This window comes from Aulostomus chinensis, chromosome 18 (genome assembly GCF_037954235.1).
Source record: "Aulostomus chinensis isolate RoL2024-O1b breed Wild chromosome 18, RoL_Achi_v1.0, whole genome shotgun sequence".
Classification (NCBI taxonomy): domain Eukaryota; kingdom Metazoa; phylum Chordata; class Actinopteri; order Syngnathiformes; family Aulostomidae; genus Aulostomus; species Aulostomus chinensis.
Window position 1 is genome coordinate 24,957,475 of NC_141337.1, and position 19,243 is coordinate 24,976,717.

The window sequence follows — 19,243 nt, forward strand, 5'->3', positions numbered from 1 at the left end:
CAAATGTCCCTGCTCTAGAACTCCCTCCAGTTTCAGTGACACCTGCATATCTGCCACAGAAATATGGACAGATCATTGTGACTGAGGTTTACATTTCCCCAAATGCAAATTATAAGACTTTCAGGATCTGGAGGCTGTCTCCTTGGATAATATTGTGCAGCAACAATGACTTATCACTTGCCAGCAATATGTTCAGTGCCATACCAGGGGATTTAAAACTATCAGTCTCTGATATGGCAACATTAAATCTGTTTATAGGGCAATCAGGGAGCCACCGTTAGGATCATCATCAGGTAATGATGCTGTGTTTTTATCACGAGCCAACAGACAAAAATTTAAAATGGATAAACACAAATTAATATCAGCGAAAGTGTGGGATGAGGACAGTGTTCTGACTTTATAATGTTGTTTTGAATGTCCAGATCTGGATGAATACATAGAAGTGGTCACATCCTAAATCAATTGTAATAGAAAATGTGATCCCTGCAAAACAATGTGATTCCAACAAAACAAACTGAAATATACAGAAACACGAATCCATGGATTAATGCTGACATTGAGAAACATATGGAAAAAGAATAGGCTTTTAAACTGAGTGACAGAGGCACAGGAAATCCAATACGAAAAGACTATAAAACAAAAGTGAAGGAGCAACTGAAAGACAGTAATGCAGGCCTGATATAAATTAAAGACAGTGAATGGTCAATGCACAGATGATGGACTCTATGCATACAGGAGAATTTGTCAATGAAGTAATGAAGGTTTTTAAAAGTCACAAGATAGCTGGACTGTCCCGTTTTGAATTTAATAGTGGAGACTAAAGACAGGGTTGCACAGCAATACATGTAACATCGGATGAAGTCAGGTACACGCTCTCAAAGATTAAGATCAAGATATCTGCTGGACCTGATGGAATGGATGAAAACAATCTTTAAATCTGTTTTGAACATTTGAGTTCTGTATTCACAAAACTTTTTCAAGTGCTTTTGGTTGCAATATTAAGCAAAGCATCAAAACTATCTATCACCTGTAACCAAAAACAACGTAAGTACTGAAAGAAGTAGTTTTATTTGGGTACCATTATCGAAAGAAAACTTACATGGAAAGCATACACTAATGCTAGGTTTGCTAGGGTCCAACAACACATGTACTTAAGAAAATTGCAATGTTTTGAAAGAGATCCATCCATAACCAAACTGTTCTTTCTGTTTTAGAAGAATATAAGCATGCACACACACACACACACACACACACACATATATATATATATATATATATATATATATATATATATATATATATATATATGCATTTAGTTGGACCCATTCAGTTTTTAACAGGACAATGACCCCAAACACACCTCAAGACTGTGTAAGGGCTATTTAACCAAGAAGGAGAGTGATGGAGTGACCAAGAGTGCCAGATGACCTTGGCTCCAAATAAAAAATAAATGTTTTAACATGGCCAAACCCCGGGCTTAGTCACTCAACTGTAGCTCAATATGCTTGCAAAGATAAACAGAGCTACGTCATCCTGATGAAGCTGACACATTCCTGGCTTTTAAGGGGATAACTATCAAGATGGCTATATGTTCTCCATAAATTATTAAAAAAAAATAAAAAAAATTAAAAAAGTTCATCTTACCCAGTTTGGTGATGCCTATTTCTTGAAGATCTTCCCAAGTGATGTCAGTGATGAAGTCGATGTTTTCATAACCATTCTGCACTAACACCTGGTGGTACTGACTTAGACCAATGGCAGAGAGCCACTCTCCTAGACTAGCCTATAAGAACAGCAGAAACACTAATGCTGATAAAAGAACTTTAAAAATTCACACATATTTGACCCTAGATTGACCAAAGAGGAAAAGAAAGTTGGGAAGAAGAGAAATATAATACATATTTCAAGCCACATGGCATAACCTGATAACAACAGGATATAAATTTAGACGTCAAATATTAAAGGAACCCTGGTGTCCATAGAGTGACAAAGTGGCCCTACATATACTATATACACACATACATACACACATAAACATATATATGTTTATGTGTGTGTGTGTGTGTGTGTGTGTGTGTGTATATATATATATATATATACACACACACACACATATATATGTTTATGTGTGTATGTATATATACATACACATATATACATATATGTTTATATATATAGAGAGAGAGAGAAAGAAAGAAAGAAAGAAAGAAAGAAAGAAAGAGGTGGCACCCAATATTTTCTCCATCTATGGCCACTCCAGACAAGTATCTAATGGACGAATAAACCATTGTGTGTGTGTGTGTGTGTGTGTGTGTGTGTGTGTGTGTGTGTGTGTGTGTGTGTTGAGTTCAACTCACAGGTTTCTGCTCAGGCAGCCACTCCGTGACACTTAGTTTATTAATCTCTGATGTCATCTTCTTTCTGTGACCTGGCTTCGTTATTCCAATAGCTGTCAGATCCTACAAACAAACAATTCAAACTTGTAAAAAGTTAGTTGTGTGCATGTGTGTGTGTGTGTATATGTGTGTGTGTGGAGGGGATTCGTTTCCTTAATTGTCTCTCTCTCTCTCTCTCTCTCTCTCATGCATGCACTCATGCATGCACACATACACGCACACACGCACGCACATATGAATACACACACACACACACACACATCTTGCAGCAAGGATCAGCAATGACATCTGATGATAGCTCCTGCCAGTTTAAAGAAAAACAGCAGAAATGCAGAAATTTCAATGTCTCAAAATCATAAGAAAAGCCCCCCCCCCCCCAAATAAAACAAAGGAAATGTATGCAATGAAGCGGAAGCATTTAAAACAATTTGATTCCTCTTAGTAGTCTTCTTGGTTCATCATTATGAAGGCATATTTGTTGTTTTACTGTAAATTATGATGGACACATTAGAACACACCTACAGTATCACCATACATGAGCATTCACAACTCTTGCACAGATTGAAGCTTGAACACACACGCACTCTAGGGTTCAAAACCCACAGATTATATGCAGATGCAACACGAGCATACAGCAGAGTATACACACTGTATCCAATAATAGTTCAGTTTAGCCCCAACGAGCACAGCAGCAATCAGAAATGATGTTTGTCAATAAATAATGCATGTGCTATATTATTTGTGAGTGTAACAGAGATTTTCAGTCTACTTCTCCAGCAGGTAGCAGCAATGGTGTGAGGGTGAGGCAGGGTCAAAGGCTTGTGTTGATTATACCACGAAAAATATTTTTCTGTTTATTCAGGTGAGTGAAAAATATACCAACTGGATCCTTTATCTTTACCTTAGCTTGTTTATCATGGGACAAATGTGGTACTGAGATATGAACACTACACTCCATTTGCCAGTATATTAGAGAGACATAGACTGTTTTGTCTTGTTTTATTTAGGTAAATGGTTCATTAAAAAATGGTGTACTTTTTTTTTTTTTTTACAGAAAATTACATGTGAAATAATCGAATGCAGCCTTTGTTTACATGGACCTGTGTAAGACCATAGTATTACACTGCCATGTGAACAGCATTTTAATGACTTAATCCAAAATGTCAGAGGGTCAGAATCAGGCTAAGCAATCATTGCATAAAGATGTGGACTATCTTGATTTTCAGTCACATTATGAATTGCAACCAGACATGTATACACCTAGATTGCACAACGAAGTCCTAGCTGAGTTTTCACGAGCTATTTACAGCACAGCAGGCACACTTTATTTGGAATATTAGCTGGAAAACAAGGAAACTGCGGTGATGAATGTAGGGACATAATGTAGGTGGGCTTCATCAGTCATTAGTGAGATTTTGTTCTGTAGCGTGTAAAAAGGAATATGATTGGAATATTCTGTAAGAAATTTACATTAACACCTTAATCCAGATATTGTCATATTTAGAACGTCAACAATCAGATTATTGCTGCCCCTGTTAACATAGCCAATATTGCCATAATACTATAATACCATAATAATATTTATACTTTCATTTCTTGTCACAATTTGTCTGTAACATGATTTGCCATAGGAGTCTGGGAAACTCTAAAATTAAATTGTATACTGTTTGTTGTTTGTTGAGAGGAGAGGTCTAACGCTGGGTTTCCCTTGATCAGTGAACTCAATAGGGTTGTGACAGATTTTTTTGACCACCAGGGGCAAAAACAAATACTGTAACCCAGAGTAAAACAACTGACATATTAAAAGGTTGTCTGCTTTATTGCTGAGATATTAGCAAACATATCAACGTATTCCATATTAATTTACAGTAATGGACTTTTTACACTTATCATTCTTTTTGGCTCTAGTTCACAATTCCACTAACTCGTGAGATTAATCCTCCCATCAAAATGTGCTAAAAGCTCAACTCTCTTCTACTGCCTCTCTACTTCTTTTGCTTTCTGGTGTTTCTTACTGAGGAGATACCATACACTTGCATGATATTGAACTTTTTGCTGGTGTTGAAAATGCCAATATATTGTACAACTGATTTGACTGATGGCTAATTATTTACCATTGTCAATACAACCTGTATAAAAAACAACTTTCTGTCTATATCCAGGATATTCATATTAGTGGATACTAAAACACACATGAAAACATGAATTAGAGAAGTAGTTTTCCTTATTTTAAGAGCATAAATCCTACAGTACATATATTATTTCCTCAAGTTGATGAGGAAAAACTAAGATATTTAAGCAGAATGGACTGAAATCTATGACATATTGTCCATTGGAGTAATACTTACACACTTTAAAAAAATACATTAAAAAACATATTAAAACAACAATATTTGGTTATATTGAGGATGTGGAGATATTATCGTGCATCCTTAAAACACTTACGTAGTTGGGGGTTCAAGAACATGGCTGATCTAACCTTTTATAATGTTAGGTTGATGAGAGCCAAAAGATTCAACTGTATGCTGTCGGTGCAATAAAGTGAATCAAAACAAAAAGTTAATAGTGCTTAGTGTGGTGGTGGGAGGGGTCAGAGAGGGATGTAACTCGGGACCAGGACAAGTGCGAGAAGTGATACCAGGAGACAGGGGTTTGGATGGCTGAGATCATCTCATTTGAGTGGTTTCATTGTGCTTCTTTGAGGACTGTGACAGGAAATGATTTACATGCATTGGGAAAACATCAAGAACAGCACAAATCAAGGCTGTGCAGACTTGTGTTCATTGTGGTCCTTGGAGGTGCCTGTTACCCCTTTAAGGTTCAGTTGCCTTACCTCCGGTGTCATTCGGCTAATGGTAGGCAAGTCATACCCAGCGCCCAGGAAGTTTGAAGTGTAGACCTGCAGCTGAAAGTCGCTCAGCCATTGGACAACTGCCTCTGAGCTCTAAGGGAGAGAAGACAGGGGGGCATGCTGTCACTTGTTCCATGTCTGTTTCTTCAGTAGCCACTTCTTCTCAGTAGGACCGAGTTGGGGAAAACAGGGGCCGAAAATAGAGAGAATCAGAAAACAGTTGTCCAAAACAGTTGTCCAAAACAGTTGGACAGTTGTCCATTTATGCCAGTTTACACTTGCTGATGCCCAAAAAGACACATTCTTGTACACTTATGGATGATTACAATTTAAGCTCAGCTGAGAACGGGCTGAGAGGTTGGCCCTGGTTTGTCTGGTTTGGCCCGATGGTGAAAACCAAGCTCGAGTTAGAGAGGAAACAGGCCCTGCCTACAGAAACTAGGCCACTAAAGGAAGGACCGTAGAGTACAAACGGCAATCTGCTTGGGACAATGTATAGCATGAGAGTGGATTTTGTCTTTTTTTTCTTGAAGTCTCTATAGGAAACATGCTTCATCATCACGTACTTCCTGAAAGAAAACATCTTTCCTCCAATTATCTCATTCTTCTACAATGATTACATGTTTCGGTTTTGATGCTGATCTATGGTTAAGCTTGACAGGACAAATACCAAACCTAAAAGGCTGAAAGCTGAAAACATAAGAACTACAGCATATAGAAAAGTTATATATAAAACATGTGCCACCTGCTGTCTCCATCCTGTAAAACCCCAGAAATAAAAGTGCCTATATACTACTAGACATGAATTGTTCCTACATAGACAATTAAGACTGCTAGGTTGTAGCTGTTGGGTTAAGAGATTTCCTGTATCTGTGTCAAATTTCTCCAATGTTCAGCCCATTGTGGACTAGTATTAAGCCAAAATATATCAAAAAAGCAATCTTGAACTGTTCAATTAGCTCTATCACTTAAGCAAATTATGGAACTATTTTCATTAGCCATATATTTTCAGACCATTCTGTCACTTAACATTTGTACAATCTCCAACAGTGCTGAGTCTGAAAAAGACTAAAGCAAAACAAATGGTATCCACAGAAACATGAGACTGCCTTCCATGCTGCTATTGTGGTTGTATAAAGAAATTATATAGTTCAGCTATCATTACTTGATGTACAGAAAAAGGCAACACCCCATGAACTAACAATGCAAAAGGGATCCATTTGCTTTTTTGTGACTTCACTTATGTCTAAAACTCTGCAGCAATGCACTCCTGAGAGAAACATCTCCTTTCTTAGCATTACAATCTCATCAATTTGGCAATGCTTTTCTGTGTCTTGGTGGTGACCTGTTCATTGCAGCATTGGAAACATTATTTTCCAACCAAATTTTACAGGGAGTAGCATTTTCCAATGTTGTTTGAAAACACAACTCACAGGACCCTTTCGGTTTGTTTAGTGTTAGACTCTGTTCCATCTCGTCTCTTGTTTATTTCCTGTTTCACTTTGGTGAGCTGTCTTGATGTCTCTCACCAATATGTCATTGTCTCCCCATTCCCTTGTGTTCTTAAGCTCTGCTCTCCCTTTTTGGTGTCAAATTTACGCCAGAAGTCCACCAGCGTGTATTACACTCCAGGTGTGCATTGGAGGAACCTATTTTAATTCAGCATGAGCGTGTATTACACTCCACATGCACATTGAACCTCCCATGCGCGCACAATTCAGTGACCACTACCGCTACTCTTTGCTGCAGGCACAAAAGTCAACAAATGCGTGCATGAGTTGCAGCTGTCTGTGCTCTTGGTGAATCAATCTGCATGCTTGTGTGAAACATTGGAAAAACCAAGTGTAGAAAAAAAGCACAGAAATAATCATTTGTCTATGATTGGCCACTTTTCCACTATCCTGCCCCATGACCCCAGTTGCTGTGGCTTCCATAACTAAAACGAGCTAACACGGCTGAGTCAGAGTTTGGTGAAACATATATGTTTCAAAGAAAAAATCATAAAACTCTTACTCACCAAACTCTGCACATGGAAGATTCAATGTGCACATGGAGTGTAATACACGCTCATGGAGCATAGCACACGTTTGTGGTGAATTAAAATAGGTGCCTCCAATGCGCGCGTGGAGCATAAAACACCCTCGTTATGGATTTTTGGCGTAAATTTGACACCACATCCCTTCCTTCTGTGCCAGATCATCTTGCCTATTTCAGCGATATAAGCGTATACAGCATTTCTTCATGTATCCCTTGTCCATCGAGATTTTGACCCAGTTTCAGTTTGACGTTGAGTTTAACTTAGTGATTTTGATACTTCTGCCTTTGTGGACTGATCTCCTGGTTTTGACTCGAGTAATAAACTGACTTGCCCTCTTGCCACTCATTTGTCTGCACCTCTTCTTTTGGGAGTCCTCCTGCTCTGATTGATTACAGCACAATCTGGCCAAGACATGGACTCCACAGAGCCAGATCATGTGTGCACTGCCCTAAGAGCCCAGGGACAGAAACTCCCCCAGCAGGATGAACAGCTGGCTGCTGTATGCCAGGAAGTGGCTGAAGCTGCCAGGTGAAACGAGTCCAATTGTGTCACTTGTACTGCGCAGCTGGACTACGTAATCAACTGGTTTCAAGGTTTCGCGTAGGTCTTGGCAGCGCGTCCTCTATATCGCCGTGCTTCAGCTGTGGCTGCAGCAGTGGAACCAACAGCTCTTCTTCCCCAACCTCTGGAGGCCCAGTGTCTGCAAAAATCTTGCCCAGAATGATTTTCCGGTGACTGTCGCCCTTTTTGTGTCAGTGTGAATTACAGTTCGAATTCCAAGTGGCTACCTTTCCATCTGACAGGACTAAAGAGGTATACATTGTTTCCTAACTCTTTGGTCGTGCTAGGGCCCAAGGCTTGGGCAACAGCTGAATGGAGCCACAGGTTTTTTGTGGCTAAAGCCTTGGTGGCATTGAAACAAGGCAGGAGTTCCATATTAAATCATGCCATAGAGTTCTGAACACTAGCTGCTGACAGCGGATGGGACCAGCTGCCATTAGTAGATGCCTTTTACAGTGGGTTGACAGGGACGATCAAGGATCACCTTACACCACTTGATCTATCCTCTGAGCTGGATGCCCTTGTCAACCTTGGCTTCCAGGATTGACAAGCGTCTGACAGAGTGCCATCGGTCTTTATTCTCCTTGTTCTGACAGCTTCCATGTCAGCATCAAGTGTCTCCACTGGGATCTCCTCCACCTGGCCATTCTCACCTACCTGCTAGGTTGTCCTCATCACCTGATGCTCCAGAGCCGATGCAGATCAGCAAACACCTGCCTGTGCCTAGTGGAGTGCCAGTGGTGCATGAATGAGGGAAGGGGCATCTATTGGGCTCAGTTAGGTCACTTCATCGCCTCCTGCCTCATGAGGTTCCCCCCCAGCAATTCAGTTCAGCCAAGGGTGAGTCCTTCTCATACTTCTCAGGTTTCTAAGAGACAATTATTCCAAGTGGTTTTAAGTTCAGAGACAATGACTGTTAACTACCCTGTCTTAGTGGACTCTGGAGCAGATGCTAACCTGATAAGTTATAAAGCTAGCAGAGCAGCTTCAGCTGGACAGTGAGCCTGTTTCTCAGCCACTCTCAGTGAAGGCTCTAGATGGCTGCCTCATGTGTTACATAACTCATCAAACCATTCCAGTGACTACAAGTTTTAAAGATGGCTATACAGAGTTGCTGAGTTTCTATTTGTACCACTTGACTCAACAACCTCTCATTTTAGGCTCCCCTTGGCTGAGACTTCATAACCCTAACCTCGACTGGTCCACAGGCAAGGTGTCGAGCTGTGGGAAAGATTGTTGGGGGAATTCTTTTCCTCAGCGTCACACCTTGAAGACCCTAATAGACAAAGAATTCAGTCCTGAGAACTCTGACCTTATAGAGTAGAACAGATTTCTTCTTCGTAGAGAAGAAAGATAAGTCACTCCGTCTGTGCATTGACTGTACCGGCCTCAATGACATTACAGTCAAGAACAGGTACCCCCTCCCTTTAATCACCTCTGCTTTTGACCAGCTGCAGGGCAGCTACAGTTTTCACGAAGGTTGATCTGAGGATTGACTATCATCTGCTAAGAACAAGGGAGGGGGACAAATGGAAGACTACATTTAACACTCCCATAGGCCATTATAAATACCTGGTTATGCCTTTTGGACTGACACATGCCCCTGCGGTTTTTCAAGCCTTAGTCAATGATGTTCTGAGAGATATGTTAAATCGAACTGTCTTTGTTTATTTTGATTCTCTCCTGATCTCCATTCCCATGTACAAGCTGTAAGGAAAGTCCTCCTCAGACTCCTAGAGCACAAACTCTTTGTTAAAGCAGAGAAATGTGTGTTTCACCACTCCACAGTGTCTTTCCTGGGCTACATAATTCAAGAGGAGCAGTTACAGATGGACCGAGGGAAAGAGCAGGCAGTGTTGGATTGGCCAGCCCCCTCATCATGAAACGATGTGAAACTTTTACAGAAAGTTCACAAGAAATTTCAGTGCTCTTGCTGCTCCTCTCCACACTCTCACTTCCACCAAGGTTATCTTCTTGTGGACCCCTACTGCAGAGGCAGTGTTCCAACGCTTGAAACAGAGATTCTACTCAGCTCGCATCCTCACTCTTCCAGATGGCTCAAGACAGTTCCTGGTTGAAGTTGATGCCTCCAACGCTGGGATAGAAGCAGTCCTTTCTCAACGTACATTACACCTGTATATTTTTGTCAAAGAAATTGTCTCCTGTAGAACACAACTATGCAGTGGGGGATCGAGAGCTACTGGAAATTAAGACACACACTCTGAGAGTTGAGGGCTCCAGAGATTCACTGGGCCCATACATCCAAGATATCCTGCCATCCCCATGTTCGCAGAAAACTCTTCAGGATCTCGGAGAGGTTCTGCTGTCCAGCCATATGGAAGGATGTAGAGGATTACATGGGAGCGTGCTCCATATGCTCACAAAACAAGCTTACCAATGCCACTCCTGCAAGTCTCCTCTGGCCACTCCCGGTACCATGGTGCTTCTAGTCAGACATCTTTTTGACTGGACTTCCACTATCTGAAGGTAACACCACCATATTGATAGTGGAAGATAGATTCTCCAAGATGGTGATATTCATTGCTCTGCCCAAGTTGCCCTCCGCTAAAGTAACTGCGGAGGTAATTCTAAATCCTGTGTTTTGAGTTCATGGTTTCCCCAGCAATGTGACTGTCTGACTGAGGGACCCAGTTCGTGGCACATTTCTGGAAAGCCTTCTGTCAGCTGCTAGGAGCTACAGTGAACCTGACGTCGGGGCAATCATCCTCAGACCAATGGCCAAGCAGAGAGACTCAATCAGGAGTTGGAGACTGGACTCCAGTGCCTCTCATCCCAGAACCCCTCCTCCTGGATAGAGTATTCTCACAATACTCTACCTTTGGGCCTCCAATGGTCTGACGCCCTTCCAATGCATCTTCGGCTACCAGCCTCCTCTGTTCCCAGACCTTGAACAGGAACTAATGTCTCATCAGCAACTGATATGGTGCTGCAGTGTCAGTGGATGTGGACCCATGCCAAAAAGGTTCCACTCCTTTCATCTGCCGCATACAAGAAGTCGGCTTACTGGTTATCAGCTCTGCACCAAAGATCTTCCTGTTCTCGTAAGTTGGCACCAAAGTTCATCGGTCCATTCCCTGTGTCAAAGATTATAACGACTCTGCCATGAGACTCACCCCTGGGACACACAGGAGGCAGAAGCGCTGCTAAGCATTATTTTACTTGTATACAGGCGCCTGTCTGTTCACACCAGAAGCGCATTTCTCTGTGCTGGTCAACAAGCGATTCTGTTTCTTCCATTCATCCATCCATTTTCGACTGCTTATCCTGTTAAGGGTCGCGGGGGGGCTGGAGCCTATCCCAGCAGCCTTCAGGCGAGAAGGGTATACAACCTGGACATGTCACCAGTCCATCACAGGGCCAACACATATAGACACACAACTATTCACAATCACAGCCATGCCTACGGTCAGTTTAGAGTATCCTATCAACTTAGTTCCCTCTAGCATGTTTTTTGACTGTGGGAGGAAGCTGGAGTACCTGGAGAGAACCCACAAAGGCACAGGGAGAACATGAAAACTCCTCCACAGACCCCGTGCTCAAGCCAGGGCTTGAACCCGGAACCTTCCTGCTGTGAGGTGACAGTGCTAACAACTGCACCATTCTGCTGCCCAACTGTGTAAACCCACTTAAAAAAAAATCATAGATCCTGTTCCCTCTACAAACTGACATGGAGTTACCTTTCTGTTTGAGTGTATGTATGTGTGTGTGTGTGCATATATATATATATATATATATATATATATATATATATATATATATATATATACATACGTGTGTGTGTGTGTGTGTGTGTGTGTGTGTGTGTGTGTGTGTGTGTGTGTGTGTGTGTGTGAGTAAACATCCCTTGTAGGGTGGTTCTGTGTCATTCTCTCGCTCAGGTCCTCTCTTCTGGGGGTCGGTGTCAGGCTTGATCTTCCACATTCGTTCTAGCTGTTCTTTTAACCCCTGGTATTATTCAACATTCTCATGTTTCTTCTGATGTTGATGTCAGCTGGTATCACACATCCATCACGACTGCCCTCCTTTTGCTCTTTGTCCACCACTACGAGGTCTCGTTGGTTTGCCAGTAGCTGTTTGTCATTCTGGAAGCGGAAATCCCACAGCACCTTCGCCCTGTTATTCTCGACCACTTTTTGTATGTTTCATTGATATTTGGGTACTTCTAGTCCACACTGGGCACAGATCCATTTATGCTTTTGTGGCTAGCATCTTTCACCCGGCTACTACCTGTATGTGTTTGGAATGTCTCAATCATCCTTACACAGACTGCACCTTGGATCTGATGTAGTATGGTAGACGTTGCCTCGATGGCTCTTGTGCTTCGGGCCTGCTCTTGTGCTGCCACGATGAGTGCCTCTGTGCTGTCTCTCAGTCCAGCATGTTCCAGCCATTGGTAGGTCTTCTTGATAACAGCCTCTTCCTCCATCTGGCAGTTGTACATGCCATGCAGGGGCTTGTCAGTCCATGTCTGTTCCTCTCCCTCCTCACTCTCATCATGTTTCAGTTATCTGAGGCATTCACTGAGCAGCTAGTCCTGAGGGGCCATCTTCTTGATGTACTATTTCCAATGTTTCATCCCGGATAGTGGCTCTGATGCTCACTAGTCCTTGTCCTCTCTCTTTCCTCAGGATGCTGGATTTAGGGTGACACCCTCCATGTATGGTAAGGAGCTGTCTGGTCTTGATGTCTGTGGCTTCTATTGCCTCCATGGCCAGTTTATGATCCCAGCGGGGTATCTGATGAACAGCAGTGTGTACATGTTGATGGCTCTGACCTTGTTCTTACCATTCAGCTGACTTCTCAGTACTTGTCCTACTCTCTGGAGGTATTTTTCAGTGGTTGATGTCCTTGCTGCCTCCTCGTGGAAACTGCTCTTGATGTTACCTACATTTTCTTCTGGTAGGTCGACCCCTTCAGTTCTGATTGTTTTGCATGTGTGTGTGTGTGTGTGTGTGTGTGTGCACGCGTATGTATGTGTATATATATATATATATATATATATATATATATATATATACACTGCTCAAAAAAATGAAAGGAACACTTAAACAACACATTGTAACTCAGTCACACTTCAGTGAAATCAAACTGTCCACTTAGGAAGCAACACTGATTGACAATCAATTTCACATGCTGTTATGCAAATGGAGTAGACAACAGGTGGAAATTCTAGGCAATTAGCAAGACACCCCCAATAAAGGAATGGTTCTGCAAGTGGTGACCACAGACCACTTTTCAGTCCCTATGCTTTCTGGCTGATGTTTTGGTAACTTTTGAATGCTGGCAATGCTTTCACTCTAGTGGTAGCATGAGACAGAGTCTACAACCCACACAAGTGGCTCAGGTAGTGCAGCTTATCCAAGATGGCAAATCAATGCGAGCTGTGGCAAGAAGGTTTGCTGTGTCTTTCAGCATAGTGTCCAGAGCATGGAGGCACTACCAGGAGACAGGCAAGAACATCAGGAGACGTGGAGGAGCCCGTAGGAGGGCAAAAACCCAGGAGCAGGACCGCTATTTACGCCTTTGTGCAAGGAGCAACAGGAGGAGCACTGCCAGAGCCCTGCAAAATGACCTCCAGCAGGCCACAAATGTGCATGTGTCTGCTCAGACAGTGAGAAACAGACTCCATGAGGGTGGTATGAGGGTCCGACGTCCACAGGTGGGGGTTGTGCTTACAGCCCAACACCGTGCAAGACGTTTGGCATTTGCCAGAGAACATCTAGATTGGCAAATTCGCCTGGCACCCTGTGCTCTTCACAGATGAAAGCAGGTTCACACTGAGCCCGTGATAGACATGACAGAGTCTGGAGACACCATGGAGAATGTTCTGCTGCCTGCAACATCCTCAAGCATGACCAGTTTGGCAGTGGGTCAGTAATGGTGTGGAGTGGCATTTCTTCGGGGGGCTGCACAGCCATCCATGTACTCGCCAGAGGTAGCCTGACTGCCATTAAGTACCGAGATGAGATCCTCAGACCCATTGAGACCATATGCTGGTGCGGTTGGCCCTGGGTTCCTCCTGATGCAAGACAATGCTAGACCTCATGTGGCTGGAGTGTGTCAGCAGTTCCTGCAAGACGAAGGCATTGATGCTATGGACTGGCCCGCCAGCTCCCCAGACCTGAATCCAATTGAGCACATCTGGGACATCATGTCTCACTCCATCCACCAACGCCATGTTGCACCACAGACTGTCCAGGAATTGGCGGATGCTTTACTTCAGGTCTGGGAGGAGATCCCTCAGGAGACCATCCGCCACCTCATCAGGAGCACGCCCAGGCGTTGTAGGGAGGTCATACAGGCACATGGAGGCCACACACACTACTGAGTCTCATTTTGACTTGTTTTGAGGACATTACATCAAAGTTGGATCAGCCTATAGTGTGTTTTTCCACTTTAATTTTGAGTGTGACTCCAAATCCAGACCTCCATGGGTTAATAAATTTGATTTCCATTGATAATTTTTGTGTGATTTTGTTGTCAGCACATTCAACTATGTAAAGAACAAAGTATTTAATAAGAATATTTCATTCATTCAGATCTAGGATGTGTTATGTTAGTGTTCCCTTTATTTTTTTGAGCAGTGTATGTATGTGTGTATATATATATATATATATACACACGTGTGTGTGTGTGTGTGTATATATATATATATATATGTACATATGTATTTATGAATAATATATGAAATCTTTAGTTGATAGATACAATGCTCATTGATTAAGAGACAAGTTGCTGTAAATAATCCAGAGTTAGCTGCGATGCTTATTTTCATCTGTTGTCCCTAGCCAGATGTTAAAAGGCACCCTACAATATAAAAAATACTGCTGATGAAAAAGATAAAAATCATTAAAAAGACATTAACATCCTCAAACAGACAATGCACACTTCACATTGCACCCTCCCCATAAAAGTTACAGCACACAGTACTTACACAGTACAGCACTTTAAATAAAGAAAGGAGGTAAAAAAGAAAGAAATTATTTCATGGGTTTAAGCATTTGGTATGTGGTTGCTGGTCTGATTTTCCCTAATCCAAAATATGAGTTTACTTTCTAAAGTTGTAATGTTGTTAATCTCCCTTGGTTCACTGGGCAGACAGTTCCACTTGGTCACTCTGATTGAGAAGGCTGTTATTCTGAACTTGCACTGCACTAAAAGGTCCCCTATATATATATATATTTTTTTTTTTTTTCAGGGAACATTAAAACAAATGCAACATGTCTTCCCAAATCTGTGATTCTCTTTTTACTCCCACATTCCTCCTGTCCCTTTTGCCTGTCTGCATCTTTCTCTCCCTCTGTCCTTCTTTGTCCTCCACGCCACTGAAAGCTAACTGGTCATTAAACCTCTTCCTTGTGAAACAAAATATTACAACCCTGGATGCTGAGGAACTGGTATTCGTGTTAACAGATGGTCATGAGAAAGGCTTACATGGCAGCACACACACACACACACACACATACACACAAGTAATCCATATCAAGTCACCGCCTGCTATTCAAATATGTTCCTTGGTTCATCACGCATGAAATCATTAGACAATAGAACATGAACTTAAATGTGGGCCCACACACTAATCAAACACAGACACACATTAAAATAGATAACAGCTCACTGTACACAGTGTAAACTCAGATTTCACACTTCTTGTGCAGAACTAATCCTCCCACGCCATGCACATTGATTGGGCATCTGCCAGCAGCACATGCATACACACACACACACACACACACACACACACACACACACACACACACACACACACAAACAAACACAAACACACATACACACACATACACACTCTGATCTACATTATGCCTGATGTGCACCTAATGCGGATTATATAAATTATATTATTTATATAAAAATACATTTATCTAAGCAAGAGAAGAAAATGCTGCAATAGAAGAAGAGAAGCTGCAACTAAAAGGAGCGAATCATGATGGCTGAAAGGTAACAGAAAAAAACAGGACATGATTCTTTCTCTCACACACATTTCCATTTACAGATTCTTGCAACATCAAATCAGCGACCCTCTACTTACACACTCACCGTGTCATGACTGCATCCGAACACTCGCAGCACAGATGAGGCCAGTTGCGAGAGAAACCGCTGGGACATCTTGGTGTGGGTGTGGGTGTGGGTGTGGGTGGGCGTGTGTACAAGAGTTTATCTTTTGTGGTTAAGGTGACTGAGGAGCTATAGTTTAGATGCTGCTAGCAGTGTGTGTATTGTGTGTGTTCGATTCTAAGGAGAGAGGACTGAATCTGTTGGAATTTGGGATTGTCCTACCTTCCCCTCGCCTGGTACCTCCCCTTTCCTGGTTGCTGTGGCATCATAGGGCGGCGCTTCATGGAGTGGACAACCCGATTGGCTTGATGTTCGAGAGGAGCTGGCAGAGCCTACTGGGAAAATATCATTGGGTGGTTTTAAGCTGTCTCTTTATCATGGCAAACATGAATCAATCAACAGAAAAGTTTGCTTATCTTGTCAAATATTTGTTATTCGCTCATAGTAAATAACCTCTAATGCCTGACAACCAACCCATCATATTCTTACTTTCCATAATATAACAAAGCTTGTTAACCAATCACACCATTCTACACTTTCTTCTCCATCCCCTGCCTTGGCCATCTGTCTGTTCAAGCAGCCAAGATCTGTGAATCTGTGTCGAAGTGTCTTTCTGTGTGCTGACGAAATGACTTAAAATGAATGTGACTCTTGTTTTTAGAACTTAAATCTCTTCCTCTCTGGTCTTCTTTTTTTTCTATCTCTCTAAAGCAAGACTTCACTCAAAAAGTGTATTGTACAAGTTCAATTGAACCGGTGACATGAAGTCAAAAGACATTTTTTACATTTTTTGCCCCTTCTTTGGGCACCAGAAAGAGCCAGCCATGTATACTTAACTTGAAGCTGATGAAGGACAACAGTAAAACTGACCAGAAGGGTCCTTTTACAAGAGCATCTTCTTGTATCATCGACATCATCTTTATGCAGCTCAGTAATAGACAAAAACTATGATTTAAGGTAAAATACAAACTCTTAAGGCTTCATGGCAGCCCTCATTCACAGTAACACTGAGTGCAACCGGCTGGCCCATTCAGTCAAATTCACTTGCCTGCGCTTGTTCACAGAAACACCAACCTTAAAGTTTTGTTGCTGTTGTTGTTGTTGTTGTTGTTGTTGTTGTTGTTTGGCTTAAATCAAAGTGTTTATGGATTAATTAACATATATCTGGATAGAAAAGATATGGAATATATTTGATGACGCACTTGAGAGTTTGTAAATGGACATTGGTAGTTGTTAGCTGTCAGTCGCTATTACTGTCAAGCTGTGTATGTATCTGACACTGAATTCTGAACTCAAATAAGTAATGCAGAAGGGAAAACAGTCTTTGCAAGATCACCTATTTATGAGTACTTGTAATGCAAAAAAGACTTTTAGGGTGAAGAATCCTCTTGAGTTATGTCTAAAACAACAGAATAATAAAATAAAGTAATTGGGATGAAGAGGGACCTGTCTTACCTGCAGGCTGATCAACAGACTTGGACTGGTCCAGGAGATGCTCCTTGGCTTTGGTGGATTGGGACAGAACTGTGGCTAGAAGCTGCAAACATACACAGACACATGCATTCACATGAGCAGAAGACATAAACCGACGGCCCATGGCTACAGAGCTGGTGATGTCCAAAACCCTTTGAAGTAGCTCTCATTGAAGTAAGGATACAGAGTGTTTTGCTTGATTGATGAGGTACTGTGACTAGAAAAGTCACTGCCCACAATATTCATCTTTCAAAATGTGCTTTTTCATGGCTTTGTTAAGTCATTACATCTGTTCTTATTATCTATGCCTTGAAATGTGGTGGAATGACATTTAATATTACAAGGAACATGCAATGAAATTTTGGAGGTGATCTGGGTCCCATTTTAGATCCTAGATCGTGAAGATGCTTCTAGGCCATTGACAGGATACAGTGACCATCTGTATTTTTCTGAACATGTCATGGATGAATTGTAATCAGGTTCCTTGAGTCTATGAGAAGAAGCTGAAGGAAGACTGTTACAGCTTCCAGAAATCATTTTGATGACATGCTGGATTAACGATCCAGATGACCTTATCCATAAAATATAATTGTCTAGGGGCCATATAAGACATAGTTTTGCAAATCAATTCTTCCTTTGAAATCAATGTGGGTGGAATGGCAGAGCTGTGATTTCTGTTTTTAGTCATGTAAGTCAAGGTGTAGAAAAAGACAATGCAAATCAAGTCCAGCGTCGACCACAATATGGGTTGTTATGACAGGGTGCTACTGTTTTTTTAAGTCAGAAGAAGAAGATGTTGGCTGAGGCAGATTTTTTGTGTGTAAAATTACTAAATAAAAGAATAATGTTGATCATCAGGCTCCTTCACTCTGTGGCCATGTGCAATATCATATGGATTTGGCCACTGACCAAGGAGAAACGTGGACTTGATGAACGAATAGGCGGAAATAATAATTATGATAATAATAATAATAATACATTTCCAGCATACAGGAGGTAAAATTAGTTCTCCTGTTACATTGGTTGGATCATTTTTGGTCTCCATCAAAACTGAGAGAAAAAATATCTGGCTCTTTAGCTAAAAAATGTACCATTCACTCAGGAAATGTTCTCTAGCCATCCTCCAATTTGTTAAATACACAGTTTTGCTGAGAGAGTGGTGATGCCTTCACCAAAATAATGAGCTGACAGGCCCTTCAACACTGCAGAGATGAAGCAAACTACAATGTTAAGTGTTATGACTTTCTGGGCTGCATATGTGACACCTGGTATATTCATTTAGTTTGAGTGATGATAATTTAAACTTTGAGTGCTAAAATTTTGAGGGATGTGTTGGCACATTTAAATATTATGGTAGCCCATTTAAATAGTATAACACACTGGTAAATAAGCATCAATCCAACTATACTTAAATTAGAGCATTGCTATGATATAATATCAATAACCTTCATTTGCCATTGAACTGGTTTAGTTTAGGCTTCTATTTAACAACACAGAGTAAAACATTCTACAGCCTCATCAATTCATCAAATCTGTGCCAAAATATCTGCCTGGAAAAAGAAAAATATGATTTATGCTGACTGCATTACTTGCTTTTAAACCTGCGTTTGACATACAGCTACAGTGATTTAAAAAAAAAATCTAACTAGCTCTGATGAGACATGAATGAAATGGTATACAGGGAAGACAGATGCAACCAGTCAGTCTGGGATGCACTTTGGTCCAAATTTGCTTTGTGTATGTTTTAGGTTTGAATGAGTCTGGCTTACAGATCCTCAACAGAACTCAGCAGCAAATGGTAGTTGGCTCTTTCAGACAAACAGCATCATG

General features: G+C 41.5%; 1 protein-coding gene across 9 annotated transcripts in view; it reads right to left on the bottom strand.

The window, feature by feature from the left end:
* caskin1 (CASK interacting protein 1) overlaps positions 1 to 19,243 on the bottom strand; it is a 163,432-nt gene that overhangs the window by 9,644 nt on the left and 134,545 nt on the right. For 6 of the 9 annotated variants that reach the window (XM_086186250.1, XM_086186249.1, XM_086186248.1 and 3 more), the window contains 5 exons: positions 17,396 to 17,477; positions 16,163 to 16,275; positions 5,230 to 5,340; positions 2,358 to 2,459; positions 1,645 to 1,783 (listed from right to left, as the gene is read on the bottom strand). In XM_086186250.1, the coding sequence (XP_086042376.1) occupies positions 1,645 to 1,783; positions 2,358 to 2,459; positions 5,230 to 5,340; positions 16,163 to 16,275; positions 17,396 to 17,477 (547 nt within the window). The remainder of the gene's footprint in view (positions 1 to 1,644; positions 1,784 to 2,357; positions 2,460 to 5,229; positions 5,341 to 16,162; positions 16,276 to 17,395; positions 17,478 to 19,243) is intronic. The other 3 variants (XM_086186242.1, XM_086186247.1, XM_086186246.1) reach the window with 3 other exon arrangements.